Source organism: Mytilus edulis, chromosome 6, assembly GCF_963676685.1.
Source record: "Mytilus edulis chromosome 6, xbMytEdul2.2, whole genome shotgun sequence".
Lineage (NCBI taxonomy): Eukaryota > Metazoa > Mollusca > Bivalvia > Mytilida > Mytilidae > Mytilus > Mytilus edulis.
This window is the reverse complement of record NC_092349.1, coordinates 29,251,398-29,278,087: the sequence shown is the minus strand read 5'-3', so window position 1 is coordinate 29,278,087 and position 26,690 is coordinate 29,251,398. Positions and strand designations below refer to the sequence as shown.

Genomic DNA, 26,690 nt, shown 5'->3' with positions numbered 1-26,690 from the left:
TTAATAAGCTTACGAATGAGTTATAAGGTTTATCTATTATTCGGGGCTGAAGGATAACAGCAGTCCATTCAATTATTCAAAATATCCATTTCATTATTCAATATTGGCTATTCCTTTATTTTCACGCGTGTTTTGTCATTTAGGTCCTCCGTGACCCCTCTAATGGTCATTGCTGCACAATCAACTTGTTATATATCTTTAATCAGAGGATGAAGAATAGCAAAGGTCCAGAGAAAATAAAAAAAGACAACGTAGAGTATTTTAATTTTGATATATATATATATGTTTTGGTATTCAGGTTGTCCATACATGGAATTTCTTTTAAAAATAGTTAAGAAAAAGCCATAAGTTTATATCCTCCGAAACTAAATAAATAAATGAAATTAAAGATTTACAGAGTGTTTTTTATAATAATTTGATTGATCGTTTGATAACCCTTAAATGACGAATTTAAAAATACGGAATTTAGCTACAGTGTCAGTTATTTTTATTTCACTACTCACCGCTCCAACTTGAATAATGAAACCTAAACTATTTCATCATTCATTACTTAACATTGAATAGTGAATAGTGAACTAGTTCATTATTCATTATTGAATTTTGAATAATGAATAATGGACGTACTTCAGCGCGGTAAAAATGACAAGTATCATGGATTTTTTTTCTGTGCCCGGTAAAAAGACCACCTACATAATGTAGTGTTCTAGTACTTCCCAGATCTATGGACAAACCGACAGGCAGGACGGAACACTCTTAGTTAATCATATGTACATACCACCTAAAACTTCATTTTTGAGGGATTATAATATATATACATACAACCTCTAGTAACTTACCCTGTATTTCACTTTAAATGTGTCTCGTTTTATACTAATGTATAAGTGAAATAGTCGGGCAATCCATGACAGATTTTGCCAAGTAGCCTTTGCCAGCTGTTCATATTAAATTGTTCATATTGTCTCGCATATGTGTGTCTTCTATGCCACATACAACTGTGACGATATTGACTTTAGCAAACAATTCTGCTCAAACCGGTGCTAGGGACTGTCTTTCAACTTTCATTGAAACGAGAATGATTTCTCTGTGTAAAAGATCTCAATGTATTTGTCAAGAGAACAGCAATAAAGACGCTGTTTCTTTACTGCAAATGTATTGTGTATATGTCTTGATTTTGATGTCGGGCAAACTTATGAAAGAAAACGGAAACACAAAAATCAGTATTTTTTTTTAATTTGTTAAGGCGCATAACCCTAGAATGGTATAAATGACGCACCAAAATTCAAATGTGATATGCATTTTGTTGTAATACGGATTGTGTATAAGTTTCTTAACATTTTGTTGAGGCAAACTCAAGATAAAAGAACAAAAACTAATTTCTTGACGTACGGACATGCACACAGACAAAGCTGGAAAAACTTAATGCCCCCTCCACTATAAGTCATATTTCATTGAATAACCCGATGTTTTCATCACTTAGTAACGATAATTGCTATCTATATCCTATTCTTTTTTATTTATATAAAGTTCCGGAAAAAATTTCCCTAACCGATATTAATCAGAGTCTTTTAAATAACTAGAAGGAATTCCGATCTATATATAGAAAATTATTGACCTGGCTACTTAGGTTGTCATTTGTCGCTTCTGTAAAAGGAGTAAAAAACGGGGCATGTAATATCAAAATCGGGAATACGCTGGCATTTCATAATCTATCATGTATTGTTACGTAGGGACATTTGTTCTTACGAAACAGCTTATAGAGGGGGGATAGGACCTTTATCGGGACTCCGGGATTGGGTGTTTTTAAGCTCGGGATTTCGGGATTGACCCTTTCGGGATCCGGGAATCGTTTTTTTCGGATTTCGGGACATCGGGATTTACTTTATTTAAATTCGGGACCTCGGGAATTCGTTTTTTTAAGTCCGGGATTTCGGGATCAGGACCCCTCCTATCCCCCCTCCTTATAAATGCACATCTTATACAGGGGCAGATCCAGCCATTTTAAAAAGGGAGTGGGTTCCAACTATATGTCCCTATTCAAATGCATTGATCGGCCGAAAAAGGGAGGTTCCAGCCCCCGGAACCCCCTTCTGGATCCGCCACTGTTACAACATTTTGATGTCTCATATAGACTTTCCAGTTCGTTTTTCATTGTATACTAGAAAGATCTCATTTTTTTCTGAATTGGTGAACCCTTTTTTAACGATAAAGAGTAATAAGGAAATGAAAATTGAATAAGGAAATACAAACTGAATAAAGAAATAGAAACCCAATAAGGAAATGGAAATCTAATTTTATAACAATGAAATAAAAACCCAATAAGGAAATAGAAACCGAACAAGGAATGAAAATCGAATAAGGAAAAAGTTACCGAATAAGGAAATGAAAATTGAATTAGGAAATAGAAACCGAATTAAGGAAATGAAAATTGAATAAGGAAATAGACACCAAATAAGGAAATAGAAACCGAATAAGTAAAAAGTTACCGAATAAGGAAATGAAAATCGAATAAGGAAAAAGAAACCGAATAAGGAATGTTATTACATTGGTTGCAATGAATTACATTGATTTCCCAGTTAAATAAAAACCGATAATTTCACATGTGAAATAAACGTGGTTATTTCACTCTCTGACGTCATATAATAAGTACCGATTATCAGGTTATCTGCATGTTGATATCGTAAAATATCAGCTGCGAGACATAATATGAAGCTTTTTGTCGAGTGAGCGTAGCGAACGAGATCAACAAGCCTTCATATAATGTCAAGCAGCTGATATTTTACAATATCAATATGCAGATAATCTGATAATCGATTTATCGGGCTATATTTGGGTGTTTCGGAAGTGTTTTCTTTGTTTCACCAGCACACAAAAGATTACTTGATAAGTTCGGGTCAAAGTTATTAACGTCGTTTAAACATTATGACGTCGCTGATATGTCAGGGTCAAAGTTATTAAGGCCGGGTCAACGTATTTGACGTCACAAAGACATGATACGGAATAATATTATTAATTTGTATATTTTAACAAATTGGATTCGTTTACGGATAGTCACATGTTAAACTATATTTTCGAAGGTAGAGAGAAAACGGCGGATAGCAAAAAGCATATTGTACGGCAAAAAGCATATTGCACGGTTATTTTTAGAAAATATAAAAACCGATAAACTTTGTGACGTCATGTATTGAATTTCAGGATATTGTTAAACGATCTTAACGTTTTGAAACAGATCATATCTGTGATCGATTATTTGACGGAAAAAATCTTCAAATACTTAAGATGACAAACAAACAACAAAAAAAGCAATTGAAATAACAACTAATATTTTGTATTGTTAAGGAGACAATATGATATCTATAAAATTCCAACAAAATCAAATGACGATTTTGACACAAATATGGTCGGAAATTAATAATATAACAAATATAGCCTTTGTATGAGGTCAATACAGGATATATCGACCCAGAGAAGTATATCGACCTCGGACTTCGTTCTCAGTCAATATACTTCTTTCAGGTCAATATATAGAGAATAATACATGGCAAAATCCGTATCATATGTCGTATCATCCCGAGACATCAATATCAGCCCGAGGGCCCTTAGGCCCGAGGGATGATATTGGTCGAGGGTGATACAGCATGTGATACGGATTTTGCCATGTATTATACGCTTTATCATATATTTCAACAGAAGAGTTTTATATTATATGAACTGTTTTCTGATCCATAGCACTGGGTTACCTTCAGTTCTGCTTTTGTCTTGTTTCAAAGCTTTCAAATAACTGCTCAATTATTTATACGAAGCACCTAGGTTACCTTACAATCTGTTGTTTTGAAAATATTTTGTTTATTATTGTATTATTAAGTGTTTTGTATTTTTTATAGTTGCATTTAGTGTGCCAAAAAAATTGTTGTAAAAACTTGATGTTCGTGACGTTACATACCAAACAATGACGTCATTAAAAAATAGACCTATTTTTTTTTTTTTTTTTTTTTTTAATATTTGATTTTTTTTTTTTTTTTTTAATAGAAAAAAAATTCTTAAGCAAAAAAAAAACCCAAAAAACTGACTTAAGCTTAAAAAAAAAAAAAAAAAGGTATGCGATACGGGTTTTACCATGCGATACGGGGTATGCGATACGGGTTTAGCCATGCGATACGGGGTATGCGATACAGGGTAGGTGATACAGACTGGAAAAAAGAACCTTTATTAGATATACAAAATAGCTGTATTTTGTACTAAATATATGATAAATCCTTGTATCGACCTCATACAAAGGCTATATTTGTATAATATTAAGAGCTGAATAGAGTGATATAGACAGTGGGACGACCGATAAGTACCGATTATCAGGTTATCTGCATGTTGATATCGTAAAATATCAGCTGCGAGACATAATATGAAGGTTTTTGTCGAGTGAGCGTAGCGAACGAGATCAAAAAGCCTTCATATAATGTCAAGCAGCTGATATTTTACAATATCAATATGCAGATAATCTGATAATCGATTTATCGGGCTATATTTGCATGTTTCAGAAGTGTTTTCTTTGTTTCACCAGCACACAAAAGATGACTTGATAAGTTTGGGTCAAAGTTATTAACGTCGGTTCAAACATTATGACGTCGCTGATATGTCCGGGTCAAAGTTATTATGGCCGGGTCAACGTATTTGACGTCACAAAGACATGATACGGAATAATATTAAGAGCTGAACAGAGTGATATAGACAGTGGGACGACCGATAATAGGCGTTGTCAAGACGTCGATAACGTCGGATCAAAACAAATTGTGAATGCGTAGGAAAACAATATAGTTCCTTACATTTCTAACATTAATTTCTTTAAAAAAAAAAGCCATTAGCCAATGTCATAAAAAGTATAACTAATCACCGTATTTGAATATCAAAAATAAGACAACTTGTGACCGAACGCCGCTATGGATTAATCCATGCGACGTTCGGTCACGCGTTGTCTTATTTATGATATACAAATACGGCGATTAGTTATACTATAAATAATCGAAAAAGGAAAATGAAAACGAATAAGGAAACGAAAAAAACTTTTTGAGTAAAAATATTTTGAGGAAAAAAATATTTTGAGGAAAAAAAAATTGAGGAAAAACAATTTGAAGGAGAAAAAAAAAATCAGTTTGGACTTGTAAAATTTTTCAAAATTTGAATATCGAGAAAAGAACTGGAAACTGAATAATGAAATGAAAATCGAAAAAGGAAATAGAAACCGAAAAAGGAAATGAATATTGGAAAAGGAAAAAGAAACCGAATAAGGAAATGAAAATCGTATAAGGAAATGAAAATCGAATAAGGAAACGAAAATCCAATAATAAAATAGAAACCAAATAAGAAATAGAAACCGAATAAGGAAATAGAAACCGAATAAGGAAACAGAAACCGAAAAAGGAAATGAATATTGAAAAAGGAAAAAGAAACCGAATAAGGAATAAACCAAATAAGGAAAAAAAAACGAATAAGGAAATGGAAATTGAATAAGGAAATGAAAATCCAATAAGGGAATAGAAACTGAATAAGGAACTAGAAACCAAAAAAGGAAATGGATATTGAAAAAGGAAAAAGAAACCGAATTAGGAAATGAAAATCGAATAAGGAAATAGAAACCGAAAAAGGATATGTATATTGGAAAAGGAAAAAGAAACCGAATAAGGAAATGAAAATCGTATAAGGAAATGAAAATCGAATAAGGAAACGAAAATCCAATAATGAAATAGAAACCAAATAAGGAAATAGAAACCGAAAAAGGAAATAGAAACTGAATAACGAAACAGAAACCGAAAAAGGAAATGAATATTGAAAAAGGAAAAAGAAACCAAATAAGGAAAAAGAAACTGAATAAGGAAAAAGAAACCGAATAAGGAAAAAGAAACCGAATAAGGAAATGGAAATTGAATAAGGAAATGAAAATCCAATAAGGAAACAGAAACTGAATAAGGAACTAGAAACCGAAAAAGGAAATGAATATTGAAAAAGGAAAAAGAAACCGAATTAGGAAATGAAAATCGAATAAGGAAATGGAAATCGAATAAGGAAATGAAAATCCAATAAGGAAATAGAAACTGAATAAGGAAATAGAAACCGAATAAGGAAATGAATATTGAAAAAGGAAAAAGAAACCGAATAAGGAAATGAAAATTGAATAAGGAAATGGAAATCGAATAAGGAAATGAAAATTCAATAAGGAAATAGAAACCGAATAAGGAAATAGAAACCGAAAAAGGAAATGAATATTGAAAAAGGAAGAAGAAACCGAATAGGGAAAAGAAAATTGAATAAGGAAATGAAAATCGAATAAGGAAATGGAAATTGAATAAGGATGATAATCGAAAAAGGAAAAAGAAAACGCATAAGGAAATGTAAAAAAACTTTTTGAGGAAAAATATTTTGAGGAAAAAAAAATTTGAGGAAAAAAAAATGAGGAAAAAAAAATTTCAGGAAAAAAAATTTTGAGGAAAAAAAAATTTTTGAAGAAAAAAAAAAATTTGAGGAAAACAAATTTTGAGGGAAAAAAATTTTTGAGGAAAAAAAAATTTGAAGGAAAAAAAAATTTCAGTTTGGACTTGTAATATTTTTCAAAATTTGAATATCGAAAAAGGAAATGGAAACCGAATAAGGAAATGAAAATCGAAAAAGAACTAGAAACCGAAAAAGGAAATGAATATTGAAAAAAAGAAAAAGAAACCGAATAAGGAAAAAGAAACTAAATAAGGAAAAAGAAACCGAATAAGGAAATGGAAATTGAATAAGGAAATGAAAATCCAATAAGGAAATAGAAACCGAATAAGGAACTAGAAACCGAAAAAGGAAATGAATATTGGAAAAGGAAAAAGAAACCGAGTAAGGAAATGAAAATCGTATAAGGAAATGAAAATCGAAAAAGGAAACGAAAATCCAATAATAAAATAGAAACCAAATAAGGAAATAGAAACCGAATTAGGAAATAGAAACCGAATATAAGGAAACTGAAACCGAAAAAGAAAATGAATATTGAAAAAGGAAAAAGAAACTGAATAAGGAAAAAGAAACCGAATAAGGAAATGGAAATTGAATAAGGAAATGAAAATCCAATAAGGAAACAGAAACTGAATAAGGAACTAGAAACCAAAAAAGGAAATGAATATTGAAAAAGGAAAAAGAAACCGAATTAGGAAATGAAAATCGAATAAGGAAATGGAAAACGAATAAGGAAACGAAAATCCAATTAGGAAATAGAAACCGAATATGGAAATAGAAACCGAAAAAGGAAATGAATATTGAAAAAGGAAAAAGAAACCGAATAAGGAAATGGAAATCGAATAAGGAAATGAAAATCCAATAAAGAAATAGAAACTGAATAAGGAAATAGAAACCGAATAAGGAAATGAATATTGAAAAGGAAAAAGAAACCGAATAAGGAAATGAAAATTGAATAAGGAAATGGAAATCGAATAAGGAAATGAAAATCCAATAAGGAAATAGAAACCGAATAAGGAAATAGAAACCGAAAAAGGAAATGAATATTGAAAAAGGAAGAAGAAACCGAATAGGGAAAAGAAAATCGAATAAGGAAATGAAAATCGAATAAGGAAATGGAAATCGAATAAGGATGATAATCGAAAAAGGAAAAAGAAAACGAATAAGGAAATGAAAAAATACTTTTTGAGGAAAAATATTTTGAGGAAAAAAAAATTTGAGGAAAAAAAATGAGGAAAAAACATTTTTCAGGAAAAAAAATTTTGATGAAAAAAAAATTTTTGATGAAAAAAAAAATTTGAGGAAAAAAAATTTTGAGGAAAAAAAAAATTTGAGGAAAAAAAAATTGAAGGAAAAAAAAAATCAGTTTGGACTTGTAATATTTTTCAAAATTTGAATATCGAAAAAGGAAATGAAAACCGAATAAGGAAATGAAAATCGAAAAAGGAAATAAAAACCGAAAAAGGAAATGAATATTGAAAAAAGAAAAAGAAACCGAATAAGGAAAAAGAATCTGAATAAGGAAAAAGAAACCGAATAAGGAAATGGAAATTGAATAAGGAAATGAAAATCCAATAAGGAAATAGAAACCGAATAAGGAACTAGAAACCGAAAAAGGAAATGAATATTGAAAAAGGAAAAAGAAACGGAATTAGGAAATGATAATCGAATAAGGAAATGGAAATCAAATAAGGAAACGAAAATCCAATTAGGAAATAGAAACCGAATAAGGAAATAGAAACCGAAAAAGGAAATGAATATTGAAAAAGGAAAAAGAAATCGAATAAGGAAATGAAAATCGAATAAGGAAATGGAAATCGAATAAGGAAATGAAAATCCAATAAGGAAATAGAAACTGAATAAGGAAATAGAAACCAAATAAGGAAATGAATATTGAAAAAGGAAAAAGAAACCGAATAAGGAAATGAAAATTGAATAAGGAAATGGAAATCGAATGAGGAAATGAAAATCCAATAAGGAAATAGAAACCGAATAAGGAAGTAGAAACCGAAAAAGGAAATGAATATTGAAAAAGGAAGAAGAAACCAAATAAGGAAAAGAAAATCGAATAAGGAAATGAAAATCGAATAAGGAAATGGAAATCAAATAAGGATGATAATCGAAAAAGGTAAAAGAAAACGAATAAGGAAATGACAAAAAAATTTGAAGAAAAACTTTTTGAGGAAAAATATTTTGAGGAAAAAAAAAATTGAAAAAAAAAAATTTGAGGAAAAAAAAATTTTGAGGAAAAAAAATTTTGAGGAAAAAAAAAATTTGAGGAAAAAAAATTTTGAGGAAAAAAAAATTTTGAGGAAAAAAAATTTTGAAGGAAAAACAAAATTCAGTTTGGAATATTTTTCAAAATTTGAATATCGAAAAAGGAAAAAGGAAAAAGGAACCAACTTGTGTCTGGTAAAGTTTTGCTAAATACAGCTTAGGTAATCTATTTCTGAGAAAGAAAAGCGTCAGTATTTAAAAAAAAAAGGAAGAAAGTTTTGAAACAGTTAATTTATAAATATGACTATATCAATGATAATTCATCTTAGCACAGAAGTGGTGACGGCTGGGCTTGTGATAACCTCGGGAAATTAAAACCCCACCAGCAGTGGTATCGACCCATTGGTTGTAAATGTACTTATCAAGTGGAAAATATAAAGCAGAGAAAAGGTTCTTTTTTTATTTGTCTGATTGATGTTTGTTTGCTTTCAGCAGCAAATATCTGAGGCCTTTTAGAGACGAGAACAATTTGGTTATAATTCATATTTGTTATTTCTGCAGTGGATTGATCTTGGTAAAGAACAGAAATTTCAACAGCCGCTTGTAATTAAAATGAAGGTATTTTAGACAGGGACAGGACATTCCAACTGTAGAACGGTCATTGTGTTAATAACTTAAGGGTGTTGCACTGTACTAACATGCGGCAATATATTTAATGTTCCAATTCAGACATAACGATAACTTAAACATCCACATCCAAAATATACCCAATATAGCATGGGGTTTGCCATATAACGTCTGTTTTCGGTTGTGATGCATATAAGTATATAAGTTTAGTTAAAAAGAAAATATTTTATGACATACTGCCTCAAAGAAATTCCTGTGTCTTTGCAATCTACTAAATTAATGAGACAGTAGTAACTGTAGTTTTAATCTCAAAAAGCGACGAAGAAGAGACAAATAACGATGTATTGACATGGTAAAAAGGCCAAATAAAGTACGAAGTTGACGAGCATTGAGGACCAAAAATTCCTAAATAAAGTACGAAGTTGTAACTACAATCCCCTTCCCTTTCATGAATGTGACCTACCGAATTATACTATTTACCGGATTTATTATAACACGAGAAACACGATGGTTGCCACATGTGGAGCAGGATCTTCTTACCCTTCCGAAGCACCTGAGATCACCCCCAGATTTTAGTGGGGTTCGTGTTGCTTATTCTTTAGTTTTCTATGTTATGTCATGTGTACTTTTGTTTGTCTGTTTGTCAGTTTATTTTCTGTTTATGAGTTTGACTGTCCCTCTGGTATCTTTCGCCCTCTTGAAGAGCATTGAGGACCAAAAATTTCTAAAAGTTTTGCCAAATACATCTAAGGTAATCTATTCCTGAGGTAGAAAAGCCTTAGCATTTCAAAAATTCAAAGTTTTGTTAACACTTAATTTATAATTAAACGAGGTCGTTAGTTGTTTGAATTGTTTTACATTTGTCATTTCGAGGCCTTTTATGGCTGATTATGCGGTATGGGCTTTGCTCACTGATGAAAGCCGTACGGTGACCTATTGTTGTTAATTTCTGTGTCAGTTGGTCTCTTGTGGAGCAATCCTACCACATCTTCTTTTTTTTTATATTGTATGTTTTTTCTTATTGTTGAAGGCTTTATGGTGACCTATAGTTTACATCCTCGTTCATGGCAATATATCACATGTTGAGGTACTGTACCTAACTGTCATGTGTAAAATAAGTCACTTTTATAATTCAATACCCTATTGAACGCCATGTACTTTGATAGACTTTATTAAGGAGGAAACATGTAACTTAGTATTTTTTGTTCCTCTTTTGTGATATCTGGATGCCACATGTCTATTATCAAGACAGCTCTGTATTTATTCTCATCTTTCACATTATGTGTGTATTCTACACCATGCAAATAGGAATCATCAAATAAAATCACTTTCCCGTTTCTCCATGATTTTTTCTGTCCATCCACAACTATGGAACAAAATAGGGATGTCTGCAGGCCTGGAAATATATTTATCATACATTTAGCGATTTAGCGTTGACATTAAAAGAACTGCATATGAAATGAGAATATGCTATAATATATTATAAAGTCACTAAAAGGATTATTGTCTGCCCCTGGAACAATTAATTCAGAATGTGATACCACTTGTTTCATAAGGTTCCTCATCTGTCACTATCAAGAGTATTGCCTTACCCTGGACAAAAACAGAATGTTTGGTGACTGTTGAACGCATCTATCCCTTAAAACCTTGAATAAAGTATACCAGAAATACAGTTAATTCTTCCTTACATCTGCATGATTTAGAAATTGACAGTTCATACGACAAAAGTGACAAAAGAGATGATTTCAGCTTCCAAACTACCATGACTGAATATCGAATTTCTATGAAGCAGCATCCCAGCAGCGCCTGCATATTGAGTATATATATCTTTCAGCTGATATTATACTCAAGAGTTTGCGTGTTCTACATGTTCTATCATGATTTCTTTGATAAGAGTTTTTTTTTATTATTCTATGAACGTATTGAACCTAGGATTTCTAGTGATGGAGTTATCCCTTTGAAAGTAAATTTTACAGACGCCATCACGAGTTGAAAGGCCGTTATGGATAAATATCTGTGTCGCAGACGACCACAGATATGTTCCAATTGTTGAAACCACACCCTCTCCGAGCTTGTTCATGTTAATGAGATCGTCGAATGAGATTCATCACCACAACTTTTTTACCATGAGCAGCACGGCGGGTGCCTCGATCACGTGGTGCATGATGGACTTACTTGCTCTTTCCAAGCACCTGAGATCACATCTACTTGTTGAATGGGCTAGCTTGGTTAGTGTTGCTCAGTCTTCGTGGTCTTTATGTTTTTACATGTGTTGCTGTGTTTTGTGGAATTGATTCAGTTTCTTTTCATCATTTGATAACTGTTGACTTGGGGGTCGACGAATCCGGGTCCGTCCGCCCTGATTCTGGTTCGCCCTAGTTTCTGTTCGCCCTAATACCTGTTTGCCCTGAGTCCGTTCGCCCTGATTTTAGTTTTAAGTATAGTGTTGCGTTGTGTGTATATAATCGAATGTGTTGAAGTCGGTCTACAATTTCGCCGAATATTTACGATCACGATGTATCATCATGTTAAATTGTCTAAAGCTAGCTGCTTAACATGCTATACTAGGTTATAAGTTTCAGTACATTTCATGACTATAAGTTTTTGAGGACTAAGTTTGTATCTGTATGTAATTACGTTACTAGGAAATATAAGTTTCTGTAAATTTCAGCACCACATTGTATTTTTAAATGTAAAACAGCTGAAGACTAAATTATTTGTATGTAATTGAATATGTTGAAGTTTACATTAACTGAATATTTATTTATTATGTGTTCTGTGGTACTGCTATTAGGAAATAAGTTTCTCGGAATTTCAGCACTACATTGTATTTTTACATTTGAAACAACTGAAGACTAAGTTGTTGTCTTGCTTCTACGAGAATAAGTTTCTGACTTATACCTGACATAAAACAACTAAAGACTAGCATGACTAAGTTATTTATATATTTAACTTTATTGATACATTTTAACAATTTCCTAAACAAATATTTAAAAGCACTAAATAGAATTACTATTAGTGAAACAAATACCAAAAACACAGTCACACTGCTGTACATTGATCACTTGTCATCAGTGTTTTTACCCATCCTTTTTTATTTATTTTTTTATTTCAAACTGAATTTTACCCATCCAAGCTGACTATTTTATTTGAGAAAAATGTTATTCTCATTATTAATCCATCAAAGACAATTTATATAACAATCAGTGATATCAATGGTTTCAAATGACACCTACTCAGCAATCAAATTCCATCAACAGTAATATTAAAAGTAATTATAAAATAAAGTGTAACAATGCAGCCAAGACTTTTATTTACTATTAATATAAATTTGGCAAATATTCTGTATTTAACTTTTAATAGATATACATAAATTTTAATAAATTTTAATATATATATATTTCGTTCATTGATGCAGAGACATATAATACATGTATTATATGTCTCTGATTGAAGTAACATATACATATCATAAATGAATATAGGGCGAACGAACCCAGGGCGAACGGACTATCAGGGCGAACAAACTCAGTGCGAACGAACCTAGGGCGAACATGTAATCAGGGCGAACGATCCCGATACCGGGGTCGACGACGTACGTCAGTTTCTACTTTACTCATGTATATTGAATGTCCCCTTATTGGTATCTTTGGTACCTCTTTTAATTTTATTTTATAAATTGAACTCTAAATATACTGTGAATACTTTTCAGTCCCATGCTCACATATAAAGAATCACATGAGAAGTCATGCATGTCTCAAAACTGAAACTAAATTAAAAGCAGAGGATAACAATAACAAACAAAAAAACAGGGAGCTCTGAGGGAAACTCACTAACACTAAACATTCTGCAAATCACTTCACAGAAAACTAAGGACTGAGCAAAACGAACCCCTTAAAATCTAAAAATTGTATATATTTGTCCCAGTTCAAACGTTGTTTAACCATGTTAACTGAGGCAGCCAAAATCTACTGTCCTGTACTTTGATCAACTCCTTCATGTGGTATCTGCTTATTTAATCACTTCTCAAAGGCTACGGGACATGCATGATATATGTTCTATTTGAAATAAATCAAACAAATTTAGCAACCAAATATAAATCAATCTGGTACGTCCCATCAATCATATACAAAATTAATCATGATACATAGTGATATCAAATTAGTTTTAATGCAAATTTATTTACCTAGGTGACAACGAAGTCTAATGTTGGTAGGGCCATAATGGTCAGAAATAGTTGTTCCTGGATACACAACAGAAAACGCCACATTTCCAAAAACAGTATTTAGCATAGCTGATTTTAAATTTTCAATGAGATCGTATGTCTTTGGCACAAGCTGTGTGTTCTTTTCAACAACGTTACCTTGGTTAACTAAATGAAACACTTCCCAGAAGCCATTGGGTGTGTTATTAATCAGCCAGTGATCCTCAGAAGAATCCATTATCCGAACAAAATCTGACTGAATCATTGATATATTTTTCTTCAAGGTGTTCACATCTTGTTCAATGTCACTATTTGTCTCTGATGGCCAAGGCTGGCTTTTAAGACTTTCCATGAAAAAGACATTAGGGCATTGTTTTCTATTGTGTCTGGTTTTGTTTATGTCAGTCACTGAAGATTGTATCCTTAACAAGTCACTATCATAATCGTCAATGTAGTTCCTGTACAAAACAACTGCTTTTTCTTTTATTTCTGTATACTTCTTACATCTCACACAGTCTTTGTCGTCACATTCGGTTATTTTTCTTTTTGGTCTCACGTTGAATATAAAAAGATACATGTAAACAGCAAAAGCTAATACAAGCCCAACAATACCAGTTGAAAATACAATAAAATTTTCCATTTTTATGTTGTTGACGGTTTACTTTCGTTTTCGAAAAGGAAAGTAGCGACTGTTGGCGAACTTCTACGAAGATACGAACAAAAATTTCATGGTATGCCAACTGTTTTTTATCTCTATATGTGTAAATTTATAATTATCATAAAATTAAATGAAATATTTTTATTCAATATAAGAATTTAAAAAATACGATATAGCCACCGTTGCCACCGTAACGTCGTTAAACAATATGGACGAAAGAAAGTAGTCCGACATAGAACATATTTATACGCCAGTTACGAATATATCAACTTATATCATCAAATAAGTGTCAATTACCTGCAAGTTTAATAGCGATTCGAAAATTTGAATAAACAAGGCTTTTGCTATATCGTTATAACTAAGTCACATTATCATCCAATAAAAACTACCTCAGTAAACACGCACTATATTTTTGACTTAACATTCTCCAAGTAAACAGAAACAAACAGGCGCCCGCAAGTTTCAAAACACATTTTATAAAATGAAGCTTTAGAAGAACATATACACCATGGATGATCCTCGGTTTGAATGGATTGCGAAGCAAGTTAATTTAGCACTTGGTATTTCAGAAAAGGACGTTTTTGATGACTTTTTAGAGCGGGAAGACGGATTGTATGAACGTCAACTTAGCAAATTTTTGAATGACACTCCAGAAGAAAATGAAAATTCAATAATATTTTACAAAGTTATCCGTGAAGAAGAAGAGGATGTAGTTGTTGAATGTGGTAAATAAAGTGTATTTCTCTAGAAGTGGCATGATAACTGTAACAGCCTGAATTATAAATGGATTTATAGCTCAAAGTACCCACATTATGATTATGCACATAAATTCATATTGGCACATTGTAGACTGTAGTCCAGATAATTATGACATCTTGAAAGGGTATTATATTTTTTTCTTTGACGCCTTACATCGACACAAGGCGTCAATAAAAAATTTAAAATAGCCTTCCAAGACGTCATAATTATTTGGACTAGGCACATTGCAGTCTGCTGGTCTTCGTTTGTTTTTAGTCCATGTAACGATCCCCAGTTCACCCTGATTAGTTTAAACCTTGTCACTTGTCCAGGCTGACCTGAGAATTGGTCCTGCTTCAACTATTGACGTCATACAACAATCATTTTTCCATTGTGGCGTCAGATATTATACATGTATTATGCCGTCAAAATTTTACAGGAACCTGTGTCGTGTCTAGTTATGGCGGAAAAATGGCGATAAGGTGTATTTAAACTGAACTAAGGCAGAAATCATTTAATTCAAGTTCAAGGGGGGTATTTTGTTTTGGTCAATTAAGTGCAAACACATTTAAATGAGGTTATTCCACGCTTTCAATCAACTTATTTTTTCATAATTTAACACTATGATTAGGTATTGGGGGAAATCTGCATTCAAATATTTTATTTTTTATCTGTGTTCAGAAATGTTGCCAAATGATGTTTTTTGTTAACAGCCATTTTTAGTGCATGACGATATAAAATATATACAGTCATGTCCGGTAACTCCGCCCTTTACTTTTGTATCCGACAATTATGCGTCTGCTATATTATCTTAACTTTTAAGAAAACCATTTGCTTACGTCAGGTCTAAATCAAAGGGAGATAATTCAATTTTAAAAACTATGGAAAGTCAAAATAACTAAAAAAATCAAAAAAATCTTGAACATTGTTGAAGATCCTGTCTCTGGAAGAAATATGTACCTTTATGTGAAACTAAAAGTTTGACATTAGGTTTATCATGAATGCATTCCCATTTTTGATATCCAAATGCAATGGACGAAAAAAAAAATTTGTCTATGAAACAAGAAAATTCCAAACAGTTTGTGAATATCTATTCCTTTCACTTGACATCTTACAAAATTGTGAAAAAAAAGGGAAATAAACTTATTGTAATGGGTTTGCTCAAGAACTGGAGATAATTAAACTCGAAATCTTCCGTCTTTTATAAATTAAACTTTTTGTGGATAGTCAATTTTAATTCTCCAAACTTCTACTGTAACAGGGGATCATACAGTTTATCAGTCCCGTATGTGCTTCATGTAATTGTACATATGCATGTATACGTCAAAGAAGGGTAATTATGTCACATATTTCACTCCGGTAAAGTGATTTATTTTAATAGTGTGAGCTGCGCATTGTGTCAAAAAGACGCAAACTCCTGATCTTCTTATTTTCAAAAATCGAAATTATTGAAGTTACCCTGAAATGATTGTACATATTTCTATGATAAAACTTTTTTCATTATTCACTTAATGTCCAAAGAATGATATCCCTCTTATAATGATTTATCTTTTCAGGAAAACTGTGCGCCTTATCAGGGTACAATTAAAATTTCACCGATGAATCAATGCCCTGTTTTAACTTGATGCAATAACCACTAAGTAATATATATAATTATTTATTTGTAGAACCAGAAATTCCTGACATACAAGAAGAGGAAGAAGGAGCAGAAGGAGATACAGAGCAACAAAAAGCTGAGGATGAAGAAGAGGGAGAGGCACTTCCTGTTGCTTTGCCTACATCATCACCTACAGGAGATGACGAGAATACATCACGGAAAAGTACAGGTAAAATTGTTTAACATGTTTAATGGGATCAGATTTAAATTTTGATAAAAAAGATGCAGTATAAATAATCAACTCAATTATAATAGAACGTATAGGAAAATGTTTCCTGTCAGTATTACCCGTAAACAGACTAATGAAATTGATAATAGAAATGGGGAATGTGTCAAAGAGCGCACAACCCAACCAGAGAGCAGAAATGATGCATAATTTACAAAAGACCTAGCAGTTACTGGCATTCCAGCTTTAACTGCATTAGGGTCAATAGTTTTTGTTACAGGAACATTGTTCTCCCCAGATATTTGATATAGCATCCTGGTAAAAAGGGAAATTTGAAATACCATAGGGTCATGTTCTTAAAAATTATAACATCACATCCATAACACAATCTATTAAAAAACAAATTCAGATAGCATCACATTCAGAAATAGTAGCATCACAAAACCATGATGCTAAAAGGTCCTAGGGAGAACACTGCTTCCGCTTAATTCTTCATATCTTTTGAAACAGCTGTTTACTGGTAAATTATATACATGATAGTCACTTTCAGGCAAATTTTGTAAAAATAGTAAATTTGTTTGTCTATCATATATATATATATATATATATATATATATTTTATAATGAAAGTACATACTGAGGTATAATTATCCTTGTTATTTATTCTATTTAAAAATTACAACTAAGAGAAATTAAGTCCAGCTATTTGTAAGATCCAGGCAGGGGGTGATTCATGTATGTCTCAAAACTGCTTTATTCTTTTACATAATAGGCAGCTAAGATTGAAATAGAGTTTGCAAGCTATTTTTTTTAGTTTTGTTGAACAGTTGCTATGGAAACATGCAGCCATTTTTTGAGGAATTTATGATGAAAATTGGAAAATGTCTACTTTTTAGTTGCAACAATTTTATGATAATGACAATTTCAAGAAAGAAAAAAAAATAACATATAATTTACTTTAGCATTATTTGAAGTTTATATTTTGATTTTGAGTTAGTGAATTTTTTTCTGATATGTGTTATAAGGCTAAAATGTATTTAAAAAGGTGCAAAAATCTGTATTTTGACATTTTCTCTAAAAAGCTTAAATATCATAGTTTAAATCAAGAAAAATTGACATTGGGCAGACAAGTTAATTATAAACTATGATTGCATCTCAAGGTTCATATATTGAATTATTAAAAACAGGAAAAAAACATCTGGGTTTATTTGTAATTTTTTTGTAACCATGGCAACAAAAATTGGTAAAATTCATAAACATAACAAAACACAATACTTTTTAATATAAATCAAGATTTTTGCTATTTTTTTATGTTAATGTAATTTAACAGACAATAAAACTTATAATATGTTGCCATTTAAGATAAAATCTGAAACCCTCATAAATCACATGTATATATGGGACTCTGCCTGGTTCTTATAAAGAGCTGTACTTAACAGATCAAACAAAACTATTTGTAATTGATAATTTTGTCTCATTGGCAAATGTTATCCATCTTATTATTAATTTTATATGCATATTAATGTTTTATAAAGAGTTTTAAAGTAAGATTATAAGCGTTATGACAGAAAACAGAAATACAATACAGATTAAACACTTGTACGGAATTTTAAATTTCTGATTTTTTGCCAGCGCTCAATTAGGTTATGAATTGGCAGCATTTCAATAGATGACTCAGATTTCTTTAACCATTTCTGCATTCAAAGTAATATATTAGTATTTTTAATCAGTTTAACTTGAATAGTTTATTTAATCCTAAGTATTAACATAAACCAGGGTAGTCTGTAGCTAGTATTATTTAATTTTAGATTATATACATATATTTAATTGAACAAACAGTTAAGGTAATTTTTTAAAAGATTATGATATTTAGTTGTAATTTAAAAGTGTGTTTTTTAAAGTAAGGAACATGCAGAATATATTGGCATAGATCTACTATATATATAAGGCCAGCTGAAGGATTCCTCTGGGTGCGGGAGTTTCTCGATGCATTGAAGCCCCATTGGTGGCCTTCCGCTGTTGTCTCTTTGACACATTCCCTATTTCCATTCTCAATTTTATATTCTCAGTGTCCAACGAAAAAAAAAATGTCCTCCTATATTTTGCAACCAAAAATAAAATATAGACATGTTTAGTTTTTTTTACACCAACAACATAAAAAAATGTATTGATTAAGGTCAATCATAAGTATATATTTTTTGAGATAGAATTTTCTTATAATTTTCTAAAAAGAAGATTGAACTATGCTCTTTTCAAAAATTTACTAAAAAGTATGGGTCACCGTGCTATTTTTCAAGTCATGAGTTGTTAAAAATTGCCAAAATTTGGTTAATTTGTTCATGAAAAAACACATTAGTGTGCATAAAAAAATTTCTATGAGATAGAATTTTGAATTAAATTGTGAGAAGATAGGTTTCATAATATGTTTAAGAAAATAAAAAAGAAAACATGGTGTCACCGAACTTCTTTTCTTGCTACAAGTAAAAATAAAATTTTCCCCTTTTGTCCAGTATAAATTTTGTACTATAAGAGTTATCTCCCTTTAAATGACTCATTTGAAAAAAAGTTTTCTATGAACCCAAAAAAATTGATATTTGTTAAAATATTTTGAATAATACAATTAATTAAGTTTTCTTTATATAGAAAAACAGCCTAGCCATTGAATTGCAAATCTGTCTCCAAATTTGCAGATTTAGGCAAATAACTAGACTGATTTAGTACTGTGATTGTACAATCCAAGATGGCTGTATACCATGAATCTACCTTAAACCTTGTTAAAGAGTCCGCTATTGAATTTAATTTTTTTTAAATAGGAAAACGGAAAAAGAAAGGTAAAGATGGTGCAGGCGATGAGAAAAAAGAAGATGAAGCTAAAACTCCACTGCCTGAAAGTGAGGCTGCCACTGAGGCTGGAGAAACAGAAGATGACAAGGATGAGGATAAAGAAGAAGAAAAAGTCCCTAAAACAGTAAGAAAAGGAACAATTATCTTGGAACTAAAATATGATGAAATTTTACCCCAAAAAAATATGGTGGTTCATTGATTTCTTCAATGAATTGTTTCACCACTCATTACATGCATGAATATATAACTGGTTAAAAACTGGAAGATCCGTGTAAATCAGTGGTCATCTAGATATGTAGCTAGATTGACTTGATGCAATTAAGTTTGCATTCAAGTCTAGTTCATACCAAAATACTACAAATCATACTCGAATTATGTTTTCATGTATTGGACTATTAATGTTTAACATGTTTAATATGGGTTCGTGTTGCTAAGTCTTTAGTTTTGTATGTTGTGTCTTCTGTACTATTATTTGTCTGTTTGTCTTTTTTTATTTCAGCCATGGCGTTATCAGTTTATTTTCAATCTATGAGTTTGACTGTCCCTCTTTTTTAATAGAAGTGTCAGAAGAAGGTCTGGTCCAACAAAAGTGGTATAAGTTTAGTTTTGTGTTTATTAATGAGCTGTTTGTCGTACATTTCATAGATGGAAGAAAGGTTTATACAAAATTTGAATCTTTTCAACCTTATTTATGCAAAATTGATTCACATTGATAAAATATAAGTAACTGTTCAAATTCAATCAGATACAACATTGAAAGATAGTACCGTATTTAGCTGTGTATAGTATGCAGTTGTGTATAATACGCACCCCTTTTATCTCTTCAAAACAGGAGAAAATAATAACCTGCCATTTGTGTCAATTTTTTTTCTATATTCTATATCATCTAGATATAAAAAAAATATTTTTTTACATTTTAGCAAATAATAAAACAGAAAGTACTGAGAACGTACTTGTTTATGTGTTACCTCCATTTACCTGAGGAAGTTGCTGATCAGGTAGACTGTGTATACTTCCTACGTAATACGCCCGGTATGGTACCATTACCTAACAGTATGGAAGAGGCTAATGAGACACTACCTGCCTATTTTGAGATGGGAACAATTAACAGTAACTCTGTATTGGTCATGTTAGAACAGGTTATTTCACAGGTAAAATCAGCTAATACCATCTGTTTTCAACTTTGCCTCAGAAAAATTCAAGGTTATTGTTAAATAATCCATCTCTGAATAGTTGAAATATAATTTGATTAGAAGATACAAATACATAAATATAAATAACATTAACAGTTATAAAATAAACAATGACCTTTTTTTAATTTTTGGGGCCCTTTATAGTTTGCTGTTTGGTGTGAGCCTAGGCTCTGTGTTGAAGACCGTACCTTGATCTACAATGTTTTACTTTTATAATTTGTGACTTGGATGGAGAGTTGTCTCATTGGCACTCATACCACATCTGCTTATAGCTATAAACAGTGAACGTCCACTTTTTTATATCGTTTAACTTTTTTTTCTGAATTGATTGTAGGTATACATGCCATTACTGTCATATAACCAACACAAAAATGGTGAAGGACCTAAACCTATTGAAAGAGCTGTAAGTCGAACAGATACACAAGTGACAGATGTATCTGTAAAATCAGAGGGGGACAACGAGAATAAAACCAGTGTTGCTGAGAGTAGAGCTAAAGCCATGCTTAGAGATGAGTTCCTTATTAACATGGAGAAATTTGCTGCCAGTATTAATAGAACAATTCAACAGATTGACGGTGAAGTTAAGTTAGAAATACCCGAGATTGATTTACCTGAGACAGTCGAGGAAGTCCTACGTGATCCTACTCTTAAACAGTTAATTAACGACACATGTTCAGAATGGGCCAAGAAAGTTCGAACAGCTTTAGAGGCTCAACTTAAAAAAATTCCACAAGGAAAAGGACCTTTAGCGGAAATTGACTTCTGGCGGGAAAGAAATGCTGCTCTTAGTGCGCTGACCGAACAACTTAAAATTCCTAAAGTAAAACAGATGATTGATATATATTCAACATGGGATAACAACTTTGATGACACTAGAGCCGATCTGAACAAACATTATATAGAAGCTAAAGACAACGTCAGATTTTTATCAACCTTAGAAAGACATTTCAAAAATATTACACATGGTGCTACATTCCAAGTTGTCATAGAAACCATTCCATCAATGATGAACGCTCTAAGAATGGTTTGGATTATATCCAGACATTATAATAAAGATGACCGCATGGTGCCGTTAATGAAAAGAATTGCAAATGAATTACGGGATCGTGTGGCTAAAGTAATCAACATAAAAACTATATTTAAGTATGTTTGTTTCATTCAATAAGTTCATTCATTCTACATTTTTCTTTCAGATTATTTAAGTGCAACATGATGAAGTTACATATTAGTTTGTTGAATTTTACAATAAACTAAGACTGATGTTTAAACACCCTGTGAAGATCTTTGCTTATTATTTAAATCAAGAATTTCATATTAATTTTCCGACAAAAAAGTATGAATCCTAATTGTGAATGTGTTTATAAAATATACTTGTATTATTCATAATAAGATATTGTTTACACCAAAAGTATAATATGTAGGCAATATGTATTTGAATTTAACATGAAAGATTGTCAAGTATTTATTGAACCATTAAAGGTACTTTAGATATGTCAGGTTTTTTCATAAATTTAAATGAAAATTGAAAAAAAATGTTTCTAAGCCTGAACAACAAACTAAAGACAAAACACTTTTCACAATGTGAAGAAGCTATTTTAACCTCAGGGAAATGGAAAATTGTTTTTTTCCGGTTGTTAAGACTGCCTACAATTTCTTAATCATTATGTTATATAGGGGAAAAAACATCAGCAGCCAATTTGAGAATTCTTTGAAATTAAGGTAGTTGAAATCAATTTAAAAGATGATGTAATTGTTTATTTCATTTCCAGAGAAGGGACAGAAGAAGTTAAAAGAAAGACAGCTGAAGCCAAACAGATGTTACAACAGTGGGAGTCATCGTACATGGAGGTCCGTGCCAAGATAGAGGCATCAGGCAGAGATCAGAGATGGGAGTTCAATAAAAATGATCTCTTTAAAGATACTAAACATATGGCAGAAATATGTCAGAACTTGTACGATGTAGCTCAGGTAAAGCATTCAGTTCTAATTACTGTAAATTCATAAATTATTGCCAAAAATGCGACAGGGTTATAATCACAATAGTTTAAACTCACATTTTGATTTTTTTTTTATATTGCAAAAATTAAAACACATTTAAGTCTAAAATGACAAAATCTAGATAATAAATGCACGCAATAATTTCTGAATTTACAGTAAGATGACAGAAAACTTGTTTCTATGATTTAATTTTCTTTTTATACCCCACCTTCGATAGAAGAGGGGCATTATGTTTTCTAGTCTGCATTCGGTGGTCCATCCGTCTGCCCTGCTTCCAGTTCAAGTTTTTGATGAAGTTGAAGTCAAATCAACTTGAAACTTAGTTCCCTATGATATGATTTTTCTAATTTTAATGCCAAATTAGAAGTTTACCCCAATTTCACGGTTCACTGAACATAGAAAATGATAGTGCAAGTGTACTGGGGACACATTCTTGTTATGAAATACAGAAGAATGAATCTGCAGGGTAAGCAGTAAAGGATGATAACTCCATTTAGTAATGTAGGGTTAGAAAAATACAAAAATGCATACATTACGTGTTTCTGATGACCAATCATATGCTTTTATTCACTAGTTTTTGGAGATTTTCAGCACAATTATTAAATTATTCTTTTTGCTATTTTGATCAGGTGATAGAGGAATTTAAGAATATTTTTGGACCTGAATTAGAAGCTGTTACTGGTGATCCAAAGAGAATAGAGGAGGTGTTAGTCAGAGTTGGTAACCTAGTCAAACCATTGGAAGATGTGAGTCTGTCAAATTGTCAAAATTATCAGGGGGAAAAAAGAAAAAAAGTCTTCTCAGAAGATAAGAAAAAAACTTAAATACATGTCAAGGAAGTGAAGAACAAAGTAAACTTTTTGTTAAATGATAAAAGACATTTTGTATGTTGCAGTTTCAAAACGTGTTAACCTATTATTATCCAAAATAAACTATACGATGGATGTAAGAATGCATCAAATATAATTAAGTGATGGATTTTTATCAGATTCCTCATCACATAAGACTGACCTTCAATAAATTATCTAAGGTGGTACATAACACTACAGGGAGATAACTCAATGATCAAAACTAGTGTTTGACAAACTGCTCTTTTATATCCAATGAAATTTTTCCAAAAAAAGTGTGTAGTTCAAGTTTTTGGAGATTTTAATATTTTTGTCAAAGGATCAAAGTAAATCTATTGTCAAAAGTCCAGGTGTTTGGTACCACCTTAACCCTTTCCTCCATAATGACGCTTTTTGACGCCAACCCCTTTTTTCCATAATGACGCCTTTTGACGCCTGTGTAGTGCCTCAGTTGAAACTTCTACCTAGGAAAAATCTTTATCAAACCTAATAAAATTTGTATCTGATATAAAAATGATATTCATGAGAATATTTGACTGGAATTTCATTGATGAAATATTCCTTTTTGCAATGCATTGATACTTTAAACCTGATGATTTTTTTAACTGAATCAGGTATGTGTAAAAAAAATGTCAATGGAGGAAAGGGTTAAAGATAAATAGGAAGAGACCCGAGTGAATTATCAATTCTCTGTTGAAGATACAGATCAAAGTAAAGAACAATGGTCTAACAGCTTTTTATGACGATAAAAACCCACATTATATTATTAAACAGACCTATTTATGGCAGCAAGACAAAATGCCACCAAATAAAATCATTGTATACATTTAATTGTTCAAATTATCAATATGTTGTGATTTCATCAAGTTGTTTATTTCCTAGGTGACCTTTGACCCATTTGTTGACAAGCATAAGAGTGCCTGGAACAATGTGATGGCTCAGTTCAACATGGATGTCAAGGCAATTGACAATGAAGCCAACAATTTCATTGATGATTCCTTCCGATCATTGAGGTCTGCTGAGGGAGCTTTTGATATGTTATTGAAGTTTAAACACATTAGATCAAGAGCAGCCATAAACGCCAGACTCATGCAGAAGTTTGAAGACATTCTCAAACAGTTTGAAAAAGAGGTGTGTAAAAATTTAAATAATTTTCTTATTTGTTCAAACATTGCAATTAAAATTATTAAATAAATTCGAATTGCCATATTAAACATACATAAGTAAATCACCAGATTAGTATGTTTATATTTGATATTAATATTCTAGTAAATGATCCAAGGCTTTTGTGTATATGCCTATTAAAGAAAATATACAAAATTCAGAAATAAGATATTTTATTCCACATTTTCTTAAGATCTGTACTACATGTATGTTTCAATTTAATAAGCTTAATTTTGTAAAGAAGGAAAGGTCTATTTAAGTTTGTAATACAAGACTGTGTTGAAAACTTACATTGACCTATAATGTTATACTTTTACAAATTGTCCCTGATGGAGAGTTAATTAATTCGTTTATGTTTTTAGGTGGCAACAATGGAGGATTTGTTTCACGATGGAACAGATGTCCCTGCTCTGTATAAAAACCACCCCCCTGTGGCAGGATCTATATTCTGGGAGAGATCATTGTTTCATCGTATGAAGCACACAATTGTACGATTCCTTACAATGGACGAAATGATGGAAGGGAAAGAAGGAGTAGACGTAAGATTTTTGATAAATTCGCGTTTTCAGAATTTAGAGGACTATGGGTAATCTTGTTTAAGAACACCAAAATGAAAATAACTTTACGTCATTGGTTAAATTTCTATTGTTTATCTCGTTTTAAACCAGTCACAACATTTTGGTGAACGCTTTTGGAAATATTACTTAGAATGCATTAGATTCTGAAACAGCGAATTGGTAATTGTAAACTGTGGATGTATTTATATATTTTGGTTTTCATTTTTCACATATTGCATGGATCACACAAAATTATATTTGACTGTAACATTTTGACTTAAATCTCAATAATAACAGAACCATAGACTATCCACTAACAACAAAAACTGACATCCATACATAATTGTACATTCATATTTTTGAGAAAAAATTTATTTATAAATGCAAAGAAAAGGCAAAGTTTGGAGCATGTGTGGTAATATGGATATTAAATAAACAATTGGTAAAAAAATTCCCATGAAATACAAGAAAATATATTAATGTAGCAAATGTCAATAGTAATTGTATTGCTGTTGCTGGGGGAAAAATGAAATAATAAACTGTGAGAAAAATTCAAAACGGACAGTCCGTAATCAAATGGCAAAATCAAAAGCTCAAACACATTAAATGAATAATTAACAAAGATATTTAGAGGTTTTATAAGCAAGAGAAGTAGGGGTTGATTTTAGAGTTTTTATTTTACTGTACATAGGCAAAGGAGAAATATGCCAGAATAGGAAGAGAAATGTGGAGTTATGAGAAATACAAGTTTGCTAGATGGGTTGAGGAATCTGAACCTAAACTTAAACAGCTGATCAAACGTAACTTATTGATTAAACCATCACATCAACCTAAAGAAGCTGACACAGAAGGTAACGTAGCAAGCTGATTGTGATAAATTATATTTTGTCAAGTTTTTTGTAATTTTTTATCTTTTAATGCCATGATATTCTTGCAGTATTATCCGTTTGAAAATGTACTGGATGAAACTGTGAAAGAGTGGTTAATACCAAGAAAGAATGCAATCCAAAATCTTGTTTTATGTAACCTTAAAAAAATAGTGTTAGCCATTTTGATGAAGGGAAATAGAAATATATTTTTTCATTACACTATTTCATAACTTAATAAATTTACAATAATGTAAAGATGATTTTCTCTGTTCATTTATCACTTGATATGGAAAGAACGTTTTCACACTATCTTTTAAAGAAACTTCAATAATGTTGTGTAGATATGGATGAGACCTTAACCCAAAACATTAGGTTAATTGTAATTGAATGGCCTGTGTTGAACTATATTTTTAAAGTTCATTGAATTCAATTTCTTCTTGACCCCATTTAAAATCATGATATGCAACATCGTC

The 26,690-nt window shown here is 31.4% G+C and overlaps 2 protein-coding genes across 2 annotated transcripts in view; one reads left to right on the top strand and one right to left on the bottom strand.

Moving 5' to 3' along the window:
• Positions 1 to 10,493: 10,493 nt before the first annotated feature.
• Positions 10,494 to 14,246, bottom strand: LOC139527461 (aspartate beta-hydroxylase domain-containing protein 2-like). Its single transcript, XM_071322930.1, has 2 exons — positions 13,508 to 14,246; positions 10,494 to 10,717 (listed from the first exon to the last, which is right to left on the bottom strand). Exons 1-2 carry the CDS (start codon positions 14,163 to 14,165, stop codon positions 10,494 to 10,496), a joined length of 882 nt encoding a protein of 293 aa, XP_071179031.1. The 5' UTR covers positions 14,166 to 14,246.
• Positions 14,247 to 14,599: 353 nt separating this feature from the next.
• The window catches only part of LOC139526332 (dynein axonemal heavy chain 10-like), a 28,407-nt gene continuing 16,316 nt past the window's right edge, over positions 14,600 to 26,690 (top strand). The window contains exons 1-10 of the mRNA XM_071321465.1: positions 14,600 to 14,908; positions 16,589 to 16,747; positions 19,558 to 19,712; positions 20,509 to 20,739; positions 21,116 to 21,924; positions 22,551 to 22,749; positions 23,409 to 23,525; positions 24,510 to 24,758; positions 25,154 to 25,330; positions 26,040 to 26,199. Of these exons, the coding sequence (XP_071177566.1) occupies positions 14,692 to 14,908; positions 16,589 to 16,747; positions 19,558 to 19,712; positions 20,509 to 20,739; positions 21,116 to 21,924; positions 22,551 to 22,749; positions 23,409 to 23,525; positions 24,510 to 24,758; positions 25,154 to 25,330; positions 26,040 to 26,199 (2,473 nt within the window). The 5' untranslated portion in view covers positions 14,600 to 14,691. The remainder of the gene's footprint in view (positions 14,909 to 16,588; positions 16,748 to 19,557; positions 19,713 to 20,508; positions 20,740 to 21,115; positions 21,925 to 22,550; positions 22,750 to 23,408; positions 23,526 to 24,509; positions 24,759 to 25,153; positions 25,331 to 26,039; positions 26,200 to 26,690) is intronic.